This window comes from Coregonus clupeaformis, chromosome 32 (genome assembly GCF_020615455.1).
Source record: "Coregonus clupeaformis isolate EN_2021a chromosome 32, ASM2061545v1, whole genome shotgun sequence".
In the NCBI taxonomy this organism is placed as follows: Eukaryota; Metazoa; Chordata; class Actinopteri; order Salmoniformes; family Salmonidae; genus Coregonus; species Coregonus clupeaformis.
The window spans coordinates 1,990,015-2,013,747 of NC_059223.1; the positions used below are offsets into that span (position 1 = coordinate 1,990,015).

Sequence of the window (23,733 nt, forward strand, 5' to 3'; positions counted from 1 at the left end):
GTACACAGTAACACCTATTAGAACAGTGAAAGTCTCCCCTCTCAGGTCACCTATGCTGCCACAGCCTGCCACAAGGTGTCATGACGTTGGTGAGCACACACGGTTCTCCAACGGGTAGCCGTCTGCTACATCAAAGACACATGTCAACATTGAAAAAAACTCAACTTCAGTACCACTTCTCAAACCTTCACTACCCGCTGAATTCTTGGCATCACAGACTCATTCATCAACCCTTGAAAAAAGGCCAAGACTGGGACCCACGACATTTGCACAATGCGAGCTGTGTTAACTGGGGGTCTGCTTCCCACATCACATGCATGCTGCTGCGTTCAGGTTTCAGCTGATTGATATCTGGGGCAGTGGTCTGGGTGTTGGGGGTCTTGGACTAAACACATGCCAGCTCAACCTCTGCGTAGTGACCAGAGAGTGGATTCCTGAGTGGCACGCAACGCTGATAAGTCTACCCAACACTATCCATCTACTGGAGGTCTACCAAACACTAACCATCTAGTGGACGTCTACCAAACACTATCCATCTAGTGGACGTCACCCAACACTAACCATCTACTGGACATTACTGAAAGCCAAGAGGGATTGCCAACCACCACGAAGAAGAAGAAGAAGAAGAAGAAGAAGAAGAAGAAGAAGAAGTGGATACAATGTTACAATCCTTTAAAGAGATGACTGTATTAATTAATCAAGCACTGAATGATGCAAATGTTTCTCTAACTGTGTGTAGTTATGTAGGACAATCATTACAGAAGTTGGTAGACATCCAGTGTTATCTAGTCATATTTGTGTCTCATGGGCTAGCAAATACAAAGATCAGTGATGGCAAAAATGTCCTCAAGATACATGTGAAATTATTCAAATCAAACCTAAGTAATGCTACCACAAAACATTCCTAAGCACCATTTCATTGATTAAGTATGCTGACAACAGTTGTGAGGAAACATTCCTCACAGGTTCCGTCAACCTGGCTGACACACTAAGATGATGTGAAAGCAGTCTTCAGGCTGCTGTTTGCTATACGCAGTAACATTGGCCTTGAACAGACGGAATAATTCTGTCTTCCGCCTCGCGACGAAGCAGAGAGAAGCTCACACACTCCCTTCAGATCCTTGGACTCCTTTGCCTCACAAACCACTGCTGCCTAGCTAGTGTTGCCAACCTCCCTCCCACCATCACCATTGAAACACTCACCCCGCTATGCTCCTGAAATCAGTAAATAACTGGGTTGGCTGTGGGCCGGCCTGGGAGCTGCTATCAGACACACCACTAGCGTTTGCTGGCCCAGAGTCCTTAGCGCCTCTGAACGTAATTTGTGAACAGAGTGCTCACCGATTTTACATGTAGAATCCCGTGAAAAATTTAGCGGGATTCTAAAGCGGGTTGTACCTAAAAACCTTTTTATTACAGTGTTAACGTGTTATTACAGTGTTATCCAGCCTTTATTAACATGTAACTAATGTGTAGTTACTGTGGAACAATCTCTGATGTTTTAGCGTAACCCCCTAGCGAAGGTAGAACCATGTCTTTTCTAGTTAATCCCAACAAAAGTTTCCTCAGTTTAACAACCAGTCATTTTGATTATAGTTCCACAGCATTCGGCAGACAAACGCTAGATCCACATTCGGTGCGATATGTGCAAGCCTTAAGAGAGTCTTTATAGTAGGGAAGTGGGTCATAGTGGTTACAGTTTGTTATTACAGTGTTATCCAGCCTTTTAACGTGTTATTACAGTGTTATCCAGCCTTTATTAATATGTTATTACAGTGTTATCCAGCCTTTATTAACGTGTTATTACAGGGTTATCCAGCCTTTATTAACGTGTTATTACAGTGTTATCCAGCCTTTATTAATATGTTATTACAGTGTTATCCAGCCTTTATTAACGTGTTATTACAGGGTTATCCAGCCTTTATTAACGTGTCATTACAGTGTTATCCAGCCTTTTAACGTGTTATTACAGTGTTATCCAGCCTTTATTAACGTGTTATTACAGGGTTATCCAGCCTTTATTAACGTGTTATTACAGTGTTATCCAGCCTTTATTAATATGTTATTACAGTGTTATCCAGCCTTTATTAACGTGTTATTACAGGGTTATCCAGCCTTTATTAACGTGTTATTACAGTGTTATCCAGCCTTTATTAACGTGTTATTACAGTGTTATCCAGCCTTTATTAACGTGTTATTACAGGGTTATCCAGCCTTTATTAAAAGGTTTCCTCAGTTTAACAACCAGTCATTTTAATTATAGTTCCACAGCATTACACTTGAAAAACAGTATGAAAATATAATGTTGTAAACCCTGGAAGGACTTCCATGAATCCCATTCCAAACTGTATTACGCCTGGAGCCATTTTGTTTATAAAGAACACAGCCAAAGTTGTTGTGCCTCATTCCAATATGTCTGTGTTTATCTGTCCCAGCGGACAGTTACCTCAGACGTGTGAGTCCTCTCTTGAGAGCTATATTCTGCAAGTCAACCTCATCAGACCTTTTCTATGGGACAAGTTGGCATGGTAGGCTGAGCAGCATTCTACGCCAAAAATACATTGGACTTTCAGCGTTTCTGTGGGTTTGTACCTGACAGTGTCCCAAGCATAATGTTAAGTGAACACGTCGATCATGTCGACCAAGAATGTGTACTTCATATTGTGATGCTTGGCTGCCATGGTTGGCCTGCCATTTCATGCTCTTCAGAGCATCTGATTAAACCCCACTGAGTCCAGTCCAGTGACACCAACTGCAGTCGCTCTACTTCATCTTGTAGCTCCAACTAGCACCATGGTAACACATACTGCTCCCTATCCTGTCTCGTTGCAGCGCAGACACACACAAAACACTTTCTATCTCATTAACGCACACACACACACATACACACACACACACACACACACACACACACACACACACACACACACACACACACACACACACACACACACACAGCAAGATAGCATGGGTGAGTTGCCAAGAACAGACATAAAATACCATATCTAAATCACCATGGGGCTGTATACACACTTCCATATAATTAACTGCACTGTATTTCCTCCAAACACTAGTGCCATTGTATTGGGAAACCTGTACTCGGTGAACCAAGGGTCAACTCCTATATTGACTGGGCTGGCCACTGTTCCTCCCAATGCGGGAAACCAGATAGGTAGCTATACTAAACATATTGCCTGTAGACATTAATTCTTCTCCATATTCTGCAGTATGTGTGTAAAATATTCTCCATAGGGTACAGTATGTGTTTAAAGTCTTCTCCATAGTGTACAGTATGTGTTTAAAGTATTCTCCATAGGGTACAGTATGTGTTTAAAGTCTTCTCCATAGTGTACAGTATGTGTTTAAAGTATTCTCCATAGGGTACAGTATGTGTGTAAAGTCTTCTCCATAGGGTACAGTATGTGTGTAAAGTATTCTCCATAGGGTACAGTATGTGTGTAAAGTATTCTCCATAGGGTACAGTATGTGTGTAAAGTATTCTCCATAGGGTACAGTATGTGTGTAAAGTCTTCTCCATAGGGTACAGTATGTGTTTAAAGTATTATCAATAGGGTACAGTATGTGTTTAAAGACTTCTCCATAGGGTACATTATGTGTTTAAAGTATTCTCCATAGGGTACAGTATGTGTTTAAAGTCTTCTCCATAGGGTACAGTATGTGTGTAAAGTCTTCTCCATAGGGTACAGTATGTGTGTAAAGACTTCTCCATAGGGTACATTATGTGTTTAAAGTATTCTCCATAGGGTACAGTATGTGTGTAAAGTCTTCTCCATAGGGTACAGTATGTGTTTAAAGTATTATCAATAGGGTACAGTATGTGTTTAAAGACTTCTCCATAGGGTACATTATGTGTGTAAAGTCTTCTCCATAGGGTACATTATGTGTTTAAAGTATTCTCCATAGGGTACAGTATGTGTGTAAAATATTCTCCATATTCTGCAGTATGTGTGTAAAGTCTTCTCTATAGGGTACAGTATGTGTGTAAAGTATTCTACATAGGGTACAGTATGTGTGTAAAGACTCCTCCAGACTCCTTCTGCCTACCCAAGGACGTCAGAGGACAAAAATCAGTTAACCACTTAACTGAGGAACTCAATTTAACCTTGCGCAATACCCTAGATGCAGTTGCACCCCTAAAAACGAAAAACATTTGTCATAAGAAACTAGCTCCCTGGTATACAGAAAATACCCGAGCTTTGAAGCAAGCTTCCAGGAAATTGGAACGGAAATGGCGCCACACCAAACTGGAAGTCTTCCGACTAGCTTGGAAAGACAGTACCGTGCAGTACCGAAGAGCCCTCACTGCTGCTCGATCATCCTACTTTTCCAACTTAATTGAGGAAAATAAGAACAATCCAAAATTTATTTTTGATACTGTTGCAAAGCTAACTAAAAAGCAGCATTCCCCAAGAGAGGATGGCTTTCACTTCAGCAGTGATAAATTCATGAACTTCTTTGAGGAAAAGATCATGACCATTAGAAAGCAAATTACGGACTCCTCTTTGAATCTGCGTATTCCTCCAGGGCTTAGCTGTCCTGGATCTGCACAGCTCTGCGAGGGCCTGGGATCGGGAGAGACACTTAAGTGTTTTAGTACTATATCTCTTGACACAATGATGAAAATAATCATGGCCTCTAAACCTTCAAGCTGCATACTGGATCCTATTCCTACTAAACTGCTGAAGGAGCTGCTTCCTGTGCTTGGCCCTCCTATGTTGAACATAATAAACAGCTCTCTATCCACCGGATGTGTACCAAACTCACTAAAAGTGGCAGTGATAAAGCCTCTCTTGAAAAAGCCAAACCTTGACCCGGAAAATATAAAAAACTATCGGCCTATATCGAATCTTCCATTCCTCTCAAAAATTTTAGAAAAAGCTGTTGCGCAGCAACTCACTGCCTTTCTGAAGACAAACAATGTATACGAAATGCTTCAGTCTGGTTTTAGACCCCATCATAGCACTGAGACTGCACTTGTGAAGGTGGTAAATGACCTTTTAATGGCGTCAGACCGAGGCTCTGCATCTGTCCTCGTGCTACTAGACCTTAGTGCTGCCTTTGACACCATCGATCACCACATTCTTTTGGAGAGACTGGAAACCCAAATTGGTCTACACGGACAAGTTCTGGCCTGGTTTAGATCCTACCTGTCGGAAAGATATCAGTTTGTCTCTGTGAATGGTCTGTCCTCCGACAAATCAACTGTACATTTCGGTGTTCCTCAAGGTTCCGTTTTAGGACCACTATTGTTTTCACTATATATTTTACCTCTTGGGGATGTTATTCGAAAACATAATGTTAACTTTCACTGCTATGCGGATGACACACAGCTGTACATTTCAATGAAACATGGTGAAGCCCCAAAATTGCCCTCGCTAGAAGCCTGTGTTTCAGACATAAGGAAGTGGATGGCTGAAAACTTTTTACTTTTAAACTCGGACAAAACAGAGATGCTTGTTCTAGGTCCCAAGAAACAAAGAGATCTTCTGTTAAATCTGACAATTAATCTAGATGGTTGTAAAGTCGTCTCAAATAAAACTGTGAAGGACCTCGGTGTTACTCTTGACCCTGATCTCTCTTTTGACGAACATATCAAGACTGTTTCAAGGACAGCTTTTTTCCATCTACGTAACATTGCAAAAATCAGAAATGTTCTGTCCAAAAATGATGCAGAAAAATTAATCCATGCATTTGTTACTTCTAGGTTAGACTACTGCAATGCTCTATTTTCCGGCTACCCGGATAAAGCACTAAATAAACTTCAGTTAGTGCTAAATACGGCTGCTAGAATCCTGACTAGAACCAAGAAATTTGATCATATTACTCCAGTGCTAGCTTCCCTACACTGGCTTCCTGTTAAGGCAAGGGCTGATTTCAAGGTTTTACTGTTAACCTATAAAGCGTTACATGGGCTTGCTCCTACCTATCTTTCCGAGTTGGTCCTGCCGTACATACCAATACGTACGCTACGGTCACAAGACGCAGGCCTCCTAATTGTCCCTAGAATTTCTAAGCAAACAGCGGGAGGCAGGGCTTTCTCCTATAGATCTCCATTTTTATGGAACAGTCTGCCTACCCATGTGAGAGACGCAGACTCGGTCTCAACCTTTAAGTCTTTACTGAAGACTTATCTCTTCAGTAGGTCATATGATTGAGTGTAGTCTGGCCCAGGAGTGTGAAGGTGAACGGAAAGGCTGGAGCAACGAACAGCCCTTGCTGTCTCTGCCGGGCCGGTTCCCCTCTCCACTGGGGTTCTCTGCCTCTAACCCTGTTGCAGGGGCTGAGTCACTGGCTTGCTGGTGCTCTTTCATGCCGTCCCTGGGAGGGGTGCGTCACTTGAGTGGGTTGAGTTACTGACGTGATCTTCCTGTCTGGGTTGGCGCCCCCCCTTGGTTTGTGCTGTGGTGGAGACCTCTGTGGGCTATACTCGGCCTTGTCTCAGGATTGTAAGTTGGTGGTTGGGGATATCCCTCTAGTGGTGCGGGGGCTGTGCTTTGGCGGAGTGGGTGGGGTTATATCCTTCCTGTTTGGCCCTGTCCGGGGTTTCTTCGGATGGGGCCACAGTGTCTCCGGACCGCTCCTGTCTCAGCCTCCAGTATTTATGCTGCAGTAGTTTATGTGTCGGGGGCTGGGGTTAGTTGGTTATACCTGGAGTACTTCTCCTGTCTTATCCAGTGTCCTGTGTGAATTTAAGTATGCTCTCTCTAATTCTCTCGTTCTCTCTTTCTCTCTGAGAACCTGAGCCCTAGGACCATACGTCAGGACTACCGGGCATGATGACACCTTGCTGTCCCCAGTCCGCCTGGCCTTGCTGCTATTCCAGTTTCAACTGTTCTGCCTGCGGCTACGAAACCCCTACCTGTCCCAGACCTGCTGTTTTCAACTCTTTAATGATCGGCTATGAAAAGCCAACTGAGAGACCTGAGCCCTAGGACCATACGTCGGGACTACCGGCCGTGGTGACTCCTTGCTGTCCCCAGTCCGCCTGGCCTTGCTGCTATTCCAGTTTCAACTGTTCTGCCTGCGGTTATGGAACCCCTACCTGTCCCAGACCTGCTGTTTTCAACTCTTAATGATCGGCTATGAAAAGCCAACTGAGATTTATTCCTGATTATTATTTGACCATGCTTGTCACTTATGAACATTTTTGAACATCTTGGCATGGTTCTGTTATAATCTCCACCCGGCACAGCCAGAAGAGGACTGGCCACCCCTCATAGCCTGGTTCCTCTCTAGGTTTCTTCCTAGGCTTTCGCCTTTCTAGGGAGTTTTTCCTAGCCACCGTGCTTCTACACCTGCATTACTAGCTGTTTGGGGTTTTAGGCTGGGTTTCTGTACAGCACTTCGAGATATTAGCTGATGTAAGAAGGGCTATATAAAATAAAATTGATTGATTGATTGATACAGTATGTGTGTAAAGACTTCTCCATAGGGTACATTATGTGTTTAAAGTCTTCTCCATAGGGTACATTATGTGTTTAAAGTATTCTCTATAGGGTACAGTATGTGTGTAAAGTCTTCTCCATAGGGTACAGTATGTGTTTAAAGTCTTCTCCATAGGGTACATTATGTGTGTAAAGTCTTCTCCATAGGGTACAGTATGTGTGTAAAGTCTTCTCCATATGGTATAGTATGTATGTAAAGTATTCTCCATAGGGTACAGTATGTGTTTAAAGTCTTCTCCATAGGGTACAGTATGTGTTTAAAGTATTATCAATAGGGTACAGTATGTGTGTAAAGTCTTCTCCATAGGGTATAGTATGTGTGTAAAGTCTTCTCCATAGGGTACAGTATGTGTTTAAAGTCTTCTCCATAGGGTACAGTATGTGTTTAAAGACTTCTCCATAGGGTACATTATGTGTTTAAAGTCTTCTCCATAGGGTACAGTATGTGTTTAAAGTATTCTCCATAGGGTACAGTATGTGTGTAAAGTCTTCTCCATAGGGTACAGTATGTGTGTAAAGACTTCTCCATAGGGTACATTATGTGTTTAAAGTATTCTCCATATTCTGCAGTATGTGTGTAAAGTCTTCTCTATAGGGTACAGTATGTGTGTAAAGTATTCTCCATAGGGTACAGTATGTGTGTAAAGTATTCTCCATAGGGTACAGTATGTGTGTAAAGACTTCTCCATAGGGTACATTATGTGTTTAAAGTCTTCTCCATAGGGTACATTATGTGTTTAAAGTATTCTCCATAGGGTACAGTATGTGTGTAAAGTCTTCTCCATAGGGTACATGATGTGTGTAAAGTATTCTCCATAGGGTACAGTATGTGTGTAAAGTATTCTCCATAGGGTACAGTATGTGTGTAAAGTCTTATGTGTGTAAAGTATTATCCATAGGGTACAGTATGTGTGTAAAGTCTTCTCCATATGGTATAGTATGTATGTAAAGTATTCTCCATAGGGTACAGTATGTGTTTAAAGTCTTCTCCATAGGGTACAGTATGTGTTTAAAGACTTCTCCATAGGGTACAGTATGTGTGTAAAGTATTCTCCATAGGGTATAGTATGTGTGTAAAGTCTTCTCCATAGGGTACAGTATGTGTGTAAAGTCTTCTCCATAGGGTATAGTATGTGTGAAAAGTATTCTCCATAGGGTATAGTATGTGTGTAAAGTATTCTCCATAGGGTACAGTATGTGTGTAAAGTCTTCTCCATAGGGTATAGCATGTGTGTAAAGTCTTCTCCATAGGGTACAGTATGTGTTTAAAGACTTCTCCATAGGGTACAGTATGTGTTTAAAGTCTTCTCCATAGGGTACAGTATGTGTGTAAAGTATTCTCCATAGGGTACAGTATGTTTGTAAAGTATTCTCCATAGGGTACAGTATGTAGGTAAAGTATTTTCCATAGGGTACAGTATGTGTGTAAAGTATTATCCATAGGGTACAGTATGTGTGTAAAGTATTCCCCATATTCTACAGTATGTGTGTAAAGTCTTCTCCATAGGGTACAGTATGTGTGTAAAGTCTTCTCCATAGGGTACAGCATGTGTGTAAAGTATTCTCCATAGGGTACAGTATGTGTGTAAAGTATTTTCCATAGGGTACAGTATGTGTGTAAAGTATTCTCCATAGGGTACAGTATGTGTATAAAGTATTCTCCATATTCTACAGTATGTGTGTAAAGTCTTCTCCATATTCTATAGTATGTGTGTAAAATATTCCTCATATTCTACAGTATGTGTGTAAAGTATTCCCCAAATTCTACATTATGTGTGTAAAGTCTTCTCCATATTCTACAGTATGTGTGTAAAGTATTCCCCATATTCTACAGTATGTGTGTAAAGTATTCCCCATATTCTACATTATGTGTGTAAAGTATTCCCCATATTCTACAGTATGTGTGTAAAGTCTTCTCCATATTCTACAGTATGTGTGTAAAGTCTCTCCATATTCTACAGTATGTGTGTGAAGTTGACCAGTTCAGCATTGTAGTGGATCCAGATCACTCAAGGATGCCAATGTACTGGTCTGTGGTAAACATTATGCAATGGCTGACACCCCTGCAATGCACACACGCACGCACACACCCACACGCAAATAAACGGGAGACACACACACACACACCATTCTGGTCTGAGGTAAGCCTGCTAATGATTTTCAGAACTACCACTGGTGGACAGAGAGAGGAGGTCTGTCTGGAGTAATTTCTATGGAGAACCTCTCTATTGAGTGATGTATGCTGAACCCAAATGTTATAGCGTAGGATCTCACGTGATCCTTTTCACGTTTGCAAAGTTAGGCTTTTAAAATGTTTTTGACACTGTATCAAATATTGTGTGCAGGTAAATTGTATTATATCACAAATACACCAAAATATAGATATACTTTGTCTGAGAGATTTAAACAGCAACAGTCCTGTAAAGAATAATACTGGAAATTAACATGTTTTGTTATTATTAAACAAGGGGAATGTATTAGACAAGGGGAATGTATTAGACAAGGGGAATGTATTAGACAAGGGGAATGTATTAGACAAGGGGAATGTGTTAGACAAGGGGAATGTGTTAGACAAGGGGAATGTGTTAGACAAGGGGAATATATTAGACAAGGGGAATGTATTAGACAAGGGGAATGTATTAGACAAGGTGGATATATTAGACAAGGGGAATGTATTAGACAAGGGGAATGTATTAGACAAGGGGAATGTATTAGACAAGGGGAATGTATTAGACAAGGGGAATGTATTAGACAAGGGGAATGTATTAGACAAGGGGAATGTATTAGACAAGGGGAATGTGTTCGACAAGGGGAATGTGTTCGACAAGGGGAATGTGTTCGACAAGGGGAATGTGTTCGACAAGGGGAATGTGTTCGACAAGGGGAATGTGTTCGACAAGGGGAATGTGTTAGACAAGGGGAATGTGTTAGACAAGGGGAATGTGTTAGACAAGGGGAATGTGTTCGACAAGGGGAGTGTGTTAGACAAGGGGAGTGTGTTAGACATGGGGAATGTGTTAGACAAGGGGAATGTGTTAGACAAGGGGAATGTGTTAGACAAGGGGAATGTGTTAGACAAGGGGAATGTGTTAGACAAGGGGAATGTAGTAGACAAGGGGAATGTAGTAGACAAGGGGAATGTAGTAGACAAGGGGAATGTGTTAGACAAGGGGAATGTGTTAGACAAGGGGAATGTGTTCGACAAGGGGAATGTATTAGACAAGGGGAATGTGTTAGACAAGGGGAATGTGTTCGACAAGGGGAATGTCCCCATGACAGTCTAATTTAGGGATGGGAAACCTGGGATTCAATGTCTGCTGGTTTTCTCTTTTGCATGGCACTTAATAACATATAAGATATGGTGGACATCCCTCATTTGCCGTCATTACTGATTGATGGGCATGATTTCACAAGTGATAAGTTGCCAAACAAAGTAATCTGTCATCTCTTGACTAACAATTTATTTCCTATGCAATTCAGCAGAAATTCAATATCTCAAATGTATACTAAGCCCAATAATTACTTGTATTTTTCTGTACCGCCTGAAGTGAAACAAATTACACTTCAAAATACTTAATGATATATATCCCTCGGGAGAATTCCTTAGGCATAGATTACATTTTGATCACAATAACTGTGTATTTTGTGACTCAGAAATTGAAACAACAGACCATTTGTTTTTCCTTTGTGTTTACAGCAACACAAGTTTTCAAGATATATAACTTAAAAAATACAGAAATACAGCCGGTATATAAAATACATGTATGACTGGTTAGAAACAAAAATCTTTCCAATAACCCATTTTACTAGAGATAATGTAACTTTCGGTATGATAATGGAAGATAAGAACACAGAATGTTCTATTGAATGTTGTGCTTATTTTGGGTACATTTCATATTCATAAAAGTAAATGCATAAAAACACAGCCTTTGCTTATTGTTTTTAGTAATAATTCCTAAATTGCTTTGATTCATTGAAATGTATAAGGGAAAGAACGTCGGCAAAAAGACTCCTGAAATGGATGATTGAATTAGACGACCTATTAGAAGACCCCATAGCTTAAGATGTGCCATATTTGTACCTTGTATTTTATTTTCTTATTATTTATTTCTTTTTGTATTTTGGTTTGTTTATTTAGTTATGTTGTACCCCTTGTGTGCTCTGTTTCCCACTGACTGTCACGGATTCTGCCGAGGCTGCTCCTCCTCCTTGCTCGGGCAGGCTTCGGCGTTCGTCGTCCCCGGAGTACTAGCTACCACCGTTGGATATTTCGATGTTTGTTTGGTTGGGTCTGTCTGTTGCACCTGTGTCCGTTTGTGTCTAATTATGTGTCCTATAAGTTTTCTGCTTTGTGTATGTGAGTTTGTGTGTTGTTGTCCGCCTGTCCGTTGATGTCAGAGTTTTGTGCTCATTTAGTTAGTGTTTTACGCACTGCTCGCGTAATCGCTCGCCTCCAGTGTTTGAGGCCCGTTTATTTTTGTATTGTATATTTGACTAGTAAAGTCTGTTTGACTGAGCTTCTGTGTCCTGCGCCTGACTCCGACTCCGCATCCACATCAGCCCCATTGACACTGACTCGATGTATTTGTATATTGGTAATAATAAAACAATTAAATGACATACAAGAGCACATACCTGGTTTCCCAAGTTTAAATTGAATGAAAGGATGTGGATAAATGTGTGTGTTTGTGTGTGTGTGCGCGCACAGCAGCACACACAGCTGGAACTGGGAATTGCTCCAGTGTAGCCCTGGCCAGCAGATGGACAAAGTATGCCAGTGATGAATCCCCGTCACCGCAGTGCCAGTTGGCCTAATAACAGTGTGTATAACGAGTCAGGGTCTGCTATGAGGTAATATGATGAATGTGAAAAGTCCGGCTCAGGACCTAAATTTGTGTTGCAAGGCACAAATCATGACAGGCAACTCCACACTATAGGAGAAAGGGCTTGCTATCTTTCCTGGCAATGAAATGGATACATCTCGCTGTCTGGCTCCAGAGTCCCGAGACAGACAGTAACAATGTTGTGTGTGTCAGCACTGGAAGATGTTGAACAGTAAAACTAGTTCCTCTTTTAACCATCGCTCTCTGCAACGTGATGAGGTTGTTGCCTCGGAATAGTTCAACAATACAGCCAAACAGATTCTCTCAGTCACTTCGGGATTGTTTGAAATTCACCTCGTCTTTTAGATTCTGAGACAGTCCTAAATGGACCTGGAGAGTCAGCAACCCAAGAGTTGTTTGTTTATTTAGCTATGTTTGGCTTAGCATTTCACATCACAGTGTTAAATAAAGGCTGTGGCAAGACCCCTGTTAGCTGTCCTAAAAGCACGCTTACAGTACCTCACCTCAAAGCACGTTCATAATCAGGGGCGGTGTGTTCAATAGGGCGATATGGGCGACGCACTGCCAAACGGGAAAAGGAAGGGATTTTTTTTCTAATCAATTATATCACGGCAACAGTAGTTATCAGTGTTGTAATCTAGACGTCTGATCTGCCACAGTGCCACACTGCCACTAAATGTCCAATCAGGCTAAAGTCGTGCTTCAAATGGCCCCCCTTTTGGGGCGATTTCAGTCAGGTTGAAAATCGCCCAGAAGTCTGTCATAGACTCCCATGTAAAATCTATTTTTTTCAAATTTCAGAGCTTTCAATACAATCTCTATGGGTTTCTGAGGGCTTGCACTTACGCGCTTTCGTCATACGTAACGTAACCATGAACGTAACTAAGAAAAGAGCGGGTAGCAGCATCAATCAATTCACGTACTACTATCAAGATGGCTATAGCGTTCAGTGCAACTTCGATTGTCTCTTTGAAAGAAGTTCACATCAAAGAGACAACCACAAAGTGCAGGAGCGCTTTTTGAGTTCCTTCCCATCTCGGAATCAACCTCAGTCTCAATCGCCAGTGTGCTTTTGGAGAGACTGAACGGTCTTTTTGCCGACAACGTGAAAGTCAAACTCATTGCGCAAGCTTCACGATGGAGCCAGTGTGATGAGGCGAGAGAAGGCAAAAGGTGCGTGAGCATTTCAAGAAAGGCCATTACGTGCATTGCTATGCGCATCAGCTGAATTTGATCATGCAGCAAGCTAAAAGTAACTAGTAAACTAGTCCTCAGCATGCCTGATTTCAATGAGAAAGTCATTGACCGCTTTGCTGCATTGAAAGAGAGAAGAGAACAGTTTCAGTACAAGTAATGTAGCCTCTCTCTCTCTTTGTCCCTCCCTGTCTGTCTCTTTAACACACACACGCCCAAATCAGTTCACAGTTGATGTTGTTTAAAATAGTTATTTTTCATTTAAAAAAAAGTAAACATTTTTTTTTACAAATCTATACAATTGGCCAGAATATGGTTGTTCATATTTACAAAGCCATACAGATAGCTGTGTTTACCTTTTCTAGAAATTATTTTCAAATTCTGTTTTCAGGCAAAATGTCTATCACTGTTCATTTTCACAAATCTATACAAGAGGGCAGAATATGGAAGTCTATAAAAATGTATTATTACCAATAACTTGCATCAATGTTTTCAGTAGCCTCTATCAAAAGCTCCTGCTTGCTCAGGTGCACATATTTCCAATTCAACCATGAGGCCTTTTTGAAGCAAGTAATGTGTATATCAGTATTGACTTATATGCTGCCCCTGTCTTCATGTTGTTGCTGGACATATCTTTTTTAAAATGTGTGTAGGTCACCTAAATCATCAGAAAAATTGCCCCCCCTGAGAATTTTTTCAGGAGCCGCCACTGTTCATAATGTAAATAGTCCTCTTACCACTTCTGTCCCCCAGCAACGTGCTGCTGCACGGTGTATCCAAACTGGGCCTGCTTGGGACCCTTGATGATCCTGTAGTTCTTGGTGTCGATGTTGAAACCGTCATGGAGCCCTGGAAACAGACACAGCAAGGCAAACACATGCCATTAATAGCATGCTTGGATATCACGTTATATTTACTGGCTATGACAGACTCTTCCGAAAAAAACAGTCGTTTTTTTCGCCGGTGACCTGAAGTGCAGTGGAAAGATTTCATGGTGGTTAGAACATTAACGTCAGCCAAATTACACAAACTCGAAGCAATAGATGGGAAACAGGACATGTGTGGGTTTGAGACTTTCACCCAGCGGTACTAAGAGCATCATAGCTGTAATGTTGATGCTGACTTTGTAGCCACGGTGTGGGAGAAGGATACATAGCTAGCATGCCAGAGAGGGTGTTGGTCTTGTCTCGATATTGAAAAACAGGCTACCGCTGATTCCTCTGAGCCAAGAAAACTATAGGATGTTTCCCTGGAATATTGCTAGGCCATGACACCTGGACTCCAGTACCTAGAGTACCCCTTACAGAAACAAACACAGCCATGGAGGTCTCGTGACGACATGTCAGAATGATAATCGTCTTCATTCCCCTCGTGCCTGTGAAGAGCCCTGGCCTTACCCTTCTCTCCCTGATCTCCTAGCTCACTGTAAACAGAGCCCTTGTCCCGAAGGCACGCCGATATTAACGCTGTAGGGGCTGTAGGTAAACAGTAGAGCTGTCAGTCACTGAGTTTGAATGACATTGCTCGGTCTGCGTGAGGGTGGGTGGAAAGGGGTGGATGGATGGCTGAAGGTTTTGTGTGAGGACAGGCGGTAGTAGTCATATTGAGGTTCATTCATGTTAAAGTTTATAGTAGAGAACGCTGGATGTTGAAATCACGTAGCAGCTTACATGGATATGTACATCCTGCTCATTTAAATGGACATACTGTATACAAAGTACATTAAAGGAAAACTCCACCCAAAAACGATATACGCGATTTCAGATTGATAAAATCTACCACAGGTGCTGAGCTGAGAAAGATCAATAATTGCGACCGAGGTGCCTTCCCAGCTGTTTACTTCTGGTAGAGCAGAGCGTTTAAGCACTGTGGTGAAACCCTGATTAGACCATGTGGGAACAATAATTCACAGACAAGCCAAATTCATCACTAAGAACAAAAATCAAAGGACCGCAAACACAACTATGGGAACTGATCAAAAGACAGACCGGATTTGCGATGGTGTAGATTCATTCTCCTCACTTCCTTTGGACACTCAGAGCATTATGGGAAAACGTGATTCCCTTCTGGATCAAATTAAAACGCGTATCAGAGACAGTACTTTTTTAGCTTTTCTCGCTCACTGAGTTAACCGAAATGGCTTATTAATGAAAACAATGTCATGTGGCTTTTTAATTTACACCAGAGGAAGCAAGCAGCAAGCACACGTTCGTTGAGGAGATGGAAGACATGAGGAGATCTTCCTCTTGACAGAGACGAGAGATCAGGATGGAAAACATAATCCTCTTCAATCTGACTTCCTTTCCATCTGTCTCATCACTCATCTGTCTTCTTCATCTCCAGCTGTATACAGTGTCTTCGTCTCAGCTCCCACACCCACTTTGTCTCTATATTGTATCCAGTGGAAGACAGATGTCTCGGCTACTGTAAGGTCAGGGTTTACAGTTGAGCTGATGTCGGAAATTAAGTGGACATATTTGATTACATTTTTTCTTGTCTGAGGTAAGGGGCTATTTGAGCCCCCTTGTGATGACAGTGACAGAACACTTCCTTGGAAGTAGAGCAGGAAACAGAGAGTGAAACAGAGAAGGACCAGGAGAAAAAAAGAGACAGCTTTAAAAGTAATCACGCTTAATGAGATACAGTCAGAACCCAGCCCAGTGAGCAGTCAGAGCCCAGCCCAGTGAGCAGTCAGAGCCCAGCCCAGTGAGCAGTCAGAGCCCAGCCCAGTGAGCAGTCAGAACCCAGCCCAGTGAGCAGTCAGGACCCAGCCCAGTGAGCAGTCAGAGCCCAGCCCAGTGAGCAGTCAGAACCCAGCCCAGTTAGCAGTCAGAACCCAGCCCAGTGAGCAGTCAGAACCCAGCCCAGTGAGCAGTCAGAACCCATCCCAGTGAGCTGAAGAGATGGATTTCATAGAGCACACAAAAACAGACCCCAGGACAAGCCCCCTCTTCTCTTTGGATTTGCGTCCATACAGCAGGGTCTATTCTGAATACCTTAAACCTTACTCTCAGTCCTCTCCATGCAGCTCTATATCTGTTAGGCTCTGAGGGTCAAGTCAAGTGATCCTTTATTCTCTGCGGGATATTAATTTTGTTGCTGAGATCACAAGGTAAAAGCAACAACACCAGTTTATGAGGAGACATAACAAACAAATTGTTTCATAACAACTGACATAGAAAGTCACAGTGGGGTTAGCAGCAGCACTGAGAGGCAAACCAATGGTTCAGAGAGTATGTTGCTAGCAGCAGTTCAGGTATGGTTCTGTTGTGTATTGCTGATTATTTCTGCCAAGATTGGAGTAGCATGGAGAGCTGATATATTAAATAAATTGTTAGAGGCAAAAAATGGCCAAAGAAATTGTTATTTCTATTTGATGGACACAGTGCCTTCACAGAGAAAAGTGTGTATTGGACAAACAATGTCTGTTGGGACGTGACGTGAAATGGATTAGAACTGGTACTGCTGGTACTGGTAGTTAGTAGGGCCAGGACGATACCAGTATCGCAATATTTAAAATATTCAAACACGAAGCAGACCAAACTCTTCGGTCCAAACTCCTGTGCTATGTAAAATATTGTGTGCTATAGCTTGGAAAATAAATACACGTGACTCTGGATGACAACATAATGATGTTTGTTTCCAACATTAGGGCTGTTTTCCTAAAGGACTTAAATCTGATTTGTGTTTTGTTTCCTTGCCACGATACTAACGAGTATCGCATCCTAGTAGTTAGAAAGTGTTTTTTATTTATTTTAATAGAAAGTAGGCTATACATTTGAAAGAAACATCATTCACTTGCAAGATGCTGTTAACAGTTCGGTTTCAATACCACGAATTTGTAAGTGGCTCTGGATAAGAGCGTCTGCTAAATGATGTAAATGTAAATGTAGATGAAAGAAGAGTATCAAAGCCAGGACAATACAAACAACCATTTCTTGGACTTTCATTTATGGCTTTAAAACCTTGGAAATATAGTACTGTCATGATTCAGTCTATAGAACAGTTTAATTTTTCACATTGACAGTTTTGCAGGACATTACCTCTACTTTCAAGGCAACTGAAGGAATGTCTCAGATTTTTATTTATTTATAATCCTCCAAAATATACCTCAAGTATTGTCTCACTGACAACAGGTGTTGCTGCTCTGTCAAGAGTAATGATACAAGAGTATCTTGTCACATCCTGATCTGTTTCACCTGTCTTGTGCTTGTCTCCACCCTCCACCAGGTGTCTCCTATTTTTCCCATCATCCCCTGTGTATTCATAACTGCGTTTTCTCTTTGTCTGTTGCCAGTTTGTCTTGCCTTGCCAAGTCTTACCAGCATGTTTTCCTGTTTTCCAGTAGCTCTAGTCGCTGTGTTCTAGTCCTCCTGGTTCTGACCATTCTGCCTGCCCTGAGCCTGCCTGCCATTCTGTCCCTGATTCACGCTGCCTTGGATTACTGACCTCTGCCTGACCTTGACCTGCCGTTTGCCTGCCCCCTGTTCTGTAATAAACATCTGAGATTCAAACTGTCTGCTTCCTGTGTCTGCATCTGGGTCTCATCCTGAGTCGTGTTATATCTAGCATCTAGCATTTATAATTGCTAAATGAATCAGTTGTTGATAAGGCATCACATTGTTTCCTGCCACATTGAATGACACAGTCATAAACTATATGTTCTGGTGTGTGAAAACATCCATTCATGGCTGTCGTCACTGCTATGTACAGTATACCATTCATCTAAATATTGACATGTTCCCCACGTAGTTCATTTCCTGTTGCATGAATGGTTCACATGTTCAGCTGTTCTTTGATCTCCACCCCAAATACTATCCGGAGGGAGTCCTGTTTAGAACTACAGTATAAAGGCAGGGCCCGAAATATCTTATTGAACACACATGTTTATGAAGGAAAATGAGTCAACAAGTATATTAATTAAGCTGAAATAAAAAATGCTGCTAAACGGTGGAGGGGGTGTATTTGAACTCTTTCCTATGTGGGTTTTCATTTTTCAGAGGTGCCGTCTTAAGCACACATAAACACAAATTACTCCAATAGCCGGCGCTTTGTCTTTGAGGCTCGTTATAGAAAACAAACTACCCCAGATACCATCCCAGAGCAGCTTTGCTGTACTTCCTGCAGAGAGAGAGAGAGAGCAAAAAGAATGAGATGGAAAGAGTCGAGGTGAAAGCGTGAGATGGGGAGGGGATCCAGTTTCCATTTCAAACCCCTAACGTGGCAGAGCAATTTAATATTCCCAGTAATATCAGCAGCTACTAAAGCCGGTGCCAGAGTCTTGCCGGGTTTCCTGTGTACCGGCTCTCCTGCCCAGATAAATAAACCACGGGCCCGACCGGCCAGCCGCTGCTTTTGGCCCAGCACCAGGCTGCAGGAGCTCCACCGCAGCCCGGCTGATGGAGAGAAGACCCACCGGTGCACTGCGAGCAGCCAGGGGTGCAACGCCTGCTAGAATGGATCCTCACACAGGACGTCATGGAGCTTCCTGCCATTCAAAGTGCAATCAGGGTTATGGTCAGGTTTCAGTTCGTGAGAGGTGAGGCTGATGCCCTTTAAAAGGGTCCGCGCAACGCCCATAAGCATGGGACCTGGGACATACATATGGCTACAGAGTGCTGAACAACATAACTAATCTACATTTTGTCAAACATAGACACGGGGGCTTTCAGGGAAGATGTGAAAGACTTCATCTCCACACACATGGACACCTCACAGCGTCTCCGCTCCCACGCTGGTCTGTGTGTGGAGCAGCAGCTCTGATGCTACTGAGCATGACTGTTACCCACAGGCCAAGATTCTGGGCCGGCAGATTGAGTTTTAACCAGATCCACATGGCGAGACAGCTGCTCCCCACCACCTCTCTGAAATCAACCTTCATGGGTACACCTGTAAATGGTGGAGCAGTCCACGTTCCAGATTCTAATATGAAAAGGTCGAAGCTCTCTGTACATTATGAAGGAATTCACATTGCAGCTCTCGCACGAAAGAGCAGCCCTGCGATTGGAGGTTTACACCTCACATGAGGTAAAATGTATTTTAGTTGGCCTGTTCTGGATCTTCTTGCTCTGGATGGCTTTTCTCTGGAAAGCTCATCTGAGCCCTGTTGAAAGATGCTTCACAATGGATGGTGCTGGTGACATGATGGGATGTGAGGTCATGATGGAGTATCTGGCACCAGATGTGCTACCCCCACACAGGAGTTGGGCACTGCTAAGCAAGCTGTCTGCCTTCTCGGGCCAGACGTAAGCCCTCCCGGGGTTAACAAAATCCCCTGTGGCAGAGCTTGAAACAGTGCCATGTCCTGTATAAGCCATGCCTGTAGAGCAGATCTGGGGTCAGTTGTCATATACAGCTGTAAGCCACTGTGGAGACATCAGGGCAATCACAACTGGAACAGTCGGGGTCGAAGGACTGGCTGAATGACATACTGAGAGGTACAGTCATTATTGGGACATTGAAGCATTTCTTCTATACTTCAAAAGTTTGGATTTGAAATCAAACAATGACCATGCAGACTGTCAGCTTTAATTTGAGCGTATTTTCACCATATCGGGTGAACCGTTTAGAAATTACAGCACTTTTTCTACATAGTGAGAAAGTTACAGATGCACAAATATCATCATCAACTTTCTCACTCATCATTATTCACGATTCATTCAGGATTATCCGTAAACATGTTAGCATCCACATTAATGTAGAAGTGTTTAGAAACATATTCTATTCTCATGTACAATAAAAGTGACTCCAAAATGACACAATACATTATTTACCATTAATTTCTATTGGGCAAAACATAATCTGAAACACAACCAAAACAAACAGCAAATGCTTCCAACAAATGTGTGGAGTCACAAGCTTGATATAGTCATTGAGTGCTATGAACATGGGACCAAATACTTCACTTTATACTACTTTAATACACATATAAGGGAATTTGTCCCAATACTTTTGGTCCCTTAAAATGGGGGGACTGTCACAGTCCGACTGTGTACAAAAAGTGCTGTAATTTCTAAACGGTTAACCCGATATAGATGAATATATCCTAAAATTAAAGCTGACAGTCTGCACTTTAACCGCACAGTCATAGTTTCAAATCCAAAGTTTTGGAGTATAGAGCCAAAAGAACAAAAAATCCTTCACTGTCCCAATAATTACGGAGGCCACTGTATGAGGACAAACATGTTGCATTAGGCACCTAACAGGTGAAGAATACAGACTGAATGGGAAGAAAGGAATTGATAAGCAACACTTTTTTCAAACTCCACTATTTACTGTAAACTGGTTTTATGTGTTTTTGTGCAGCCCGAGGGAGATTTGACACTGCTCGCTTAATGAGCCCATAAAACTCAATGAGCAGTGTAACAAGTCCAATTTGGCCCTCTAAACCTGCCCTCTCGCACTCAGGCCTAACAAGTAAAGAGGTGTCTGGCCTTACATGGCTAGGCTTGTGTGACTGCTTTGGAAAACCGTTTAATGCCCACAGGCAGTTCATACTTCAAACATACTGTATACTCTTCCAGTGGCTCAATGTTTCAATGTCTAAATACATTCTACATGAAGGAAGCCACATCCACAGTGCTGCAGCCGGTTCGAGCTGTAAGATCCCATATAGAGAGCAGTGGTGGACAGCTGTGAATATGTCAAAATGATCCAGCCAACCCTTCAGCAAACCGTCATCTGACCTTTGGTCTGCTTCAGAAGTTACATTTCTTGCCCCAGATGGAAACTCTGTCTGGATGAGTGTCCACTGACTTTGTCCTTATTGACCAAAGGCATGAAGCCAACTAACTTTGCTTGGCACAGGTCCCTCGGTTTTTCACTCAATGAGGTGTCATCAGCATGTATGCCATGACACTTTGCTATGTCACCATCCCCACTACCACCATTCTGACCATGTTAAGCAACCCGGTTCAAACAGGACCTTTAGTGATGCAATGTCACGTCCTGACCTAAAGAACTCTAGTTATTTTGGTCAGGGTGTGCATGTTGAGTTCTATGTGGTGGTAGATCTATGATTAGATCTAGGTGTTGTATGTCTATGTTTGGCCGGGTGTGATTCCCAATCAGAGGCAGCTGTCACCTCGTTGTCTCTGATTGGGGATCATACTTAGGCAGCCTGTTTTCCTGCCTGTGTTGTGGGATCTTGTTTGTATTCGGTGACTTTTGGCTTGTTCGTGTATAGCCTTCCGACGTCACGTTTCGTTGCCTTTTGTTGTTTTGAATGTTTATTCAGTTAAATAAACATGTATGCATTTCACGCTGCGCCTTGGTCTGACCCGTTCATCAACGACGTGACATGCAAAGACTCCCACAATGATTTTTTACAGCCCTTTCCCGTCTTTATTATAAGAGCTTCTTTCCCAGTCCGGCCAACAGCTTCTCTCTCTCTCATTCCAGACTCCATCTGTGTTCGCAAGGTCGACCTCTCCTCCCCTCGGCAAGACTGTATGTGTCCAAAACTTGGACCCAACATCAAATTCCTCTACCTAAGCAAATATTTACAGTAGACATTTCCTCTACTACTCCACCCTCAGACCTCATATCATCTAACAACCTCTAATCAAAGATGAATTAATAGCTAGTCTACTTCAACAAGAGGGCGTAAAAACCATAGGAACCTAGTGCTATCCAACAAATTACACTAACATATACCGTATCTATGGCTACCAGTATTGCGAGCCGTGTGCACTCTTTTAAAGCCACCTGTCATAGCAATCTCCCTTGAAATTGGTCCAATTTTATATTACTATATGATTAAAATAGATGAAGATCGACAGCAGGGTGCAGTCCATATCATAACCTGTCAGGTTATACAATTTAGGTCATATAGCCATAGGAAATTCAAACGACCCGCTCTCTCTCTCTCTCTCTCTCTCTCTCTCCATCCCACTTCAATATGTTGCTGCTATTGTAATTTCACTGGTAATTGACCCCAGTTCTGTCTGTGCACCAACACATTTCAGATGCTGGAAACTCTGAGCGGTTAGTTTCTGAACAGATAGCACCACCTTTCATTTCAAAGGACACACCTGCTTTCAATGAGAGACAGAGCACCTCTGTCAAACCTGAGGGAACTAGCACATCCCTTCAATAAGCCAACTCAGCACACATCTCTCTCACACAGTATGAGCTCAAGATATGAGACTAAGATATGAGAGTAGTTCAAGATATGAGACTAAGATATGAGACTAAGATATTAGAGTAGTTCAAGATATGAGACTAAGATATTAGCGTAGTTCAAGATATGAGACTAAGATATTAGAGTAGTTCAAGATATGAGACTAAGATATTAGAGTAGTTCAAGATATGAGACTAAGATATTAACGTAGTTCAAGATATGAGACTAAGATATTAGAGTAGTTCAAGATATGAGACTAAGATATTAGAGTAGACTAAGATATTAGAGTAGATCAAGACATTCGCTGCACAAGAGAGGAGACACTCATTTACTAGTTCTCCAAAAAGCCACTTCACTTCAGACACCGTGAAATTATGTTCCTGTCTGCATTTCCATATAAATATTGGAGAACTGAAAGCTAGACTGTCTGCCTCTTCTTATGCAAACATTAGACTAACTTTAGCTCCTATAAAAGCTATGCCACAAACGTTTTATGTGCCTTCCAGAGAGAGCTGGAATAAATAACAAGTAATAACTACTACTGTACACATGCATAGGACTACACACACACACACACACACACACACACACACACACACACACACACACACACACACACACACACACACACACACACACACACACACACACACACACACACACACACACACACACACACACACACACACACACACACACACACACACACACACACACACACACAAACACAAACAAACACACACAAACACACACACACATTATCTCACCTGGCAGCAGGCTGCAAGAGATCCAGAGAAACACAACGTGGTAGTACTCCATGTGTTGGGTCGGTGTGTGTGTATGGTGTGTGAGTGTGTGTGTGTCGGGGGGCTGAGGCAGAGAGACCCAGCAGCGTTCGCTGTTAAAGATTCAGCTCTGGTTGACTCCACGGCCAGTCAAAACGCTCGCTATATCTGGGGAAGTAGGAGGGGACTGTGGCTGAACTGAAAGGAGGTCCACGTTGAACCAGCAGACAGGAGTCTCCTCTCCTCTCACTCCCTCTGTTACTCAGACAGAGCAGTGAGTGGAGGGGCACGCACGCTATCCACTGTAAGCACAGATCTTAGGT

At 42.4% G+C, this 23,733-nt stretch overlaps 1 protein-coding gene across 2 annotated transcripts in view; it reads right to left on the reverse strand.

Moving 5' to 3' along the window:
• The window catches only part of itga11a (integrin, alpha 11a), a 74,553-nt gene extending 51,030 nt beyond the window's left edge, over positions 1 to 23,523 (reverse strand). For both annotated transcript variants that reach the window (XM_045209980.1, XM_045209981.1), the window contains exons 1-2: positions 23,393 to 23,523; positions 14,242 to 14,353 (exon numbers count right to left, since the gene is read on the reverse strand). In XM_045209980.1, coding sequence (XP_045065915.1) covers positions 14,242 to 14,353; positions 23,393 to 23,444 — 164 coding nt within the window. In that variant the 5' untranslated portion in view covers positions 23,445 to 23,523. The remainder of the gene's footprint in view (positions 1 to 14,241; positions 14,354 to 23,392) is intronic.
• Between the last annotated feature and the right edge of the window lie 210 nt (positions 23,524 to 23,733).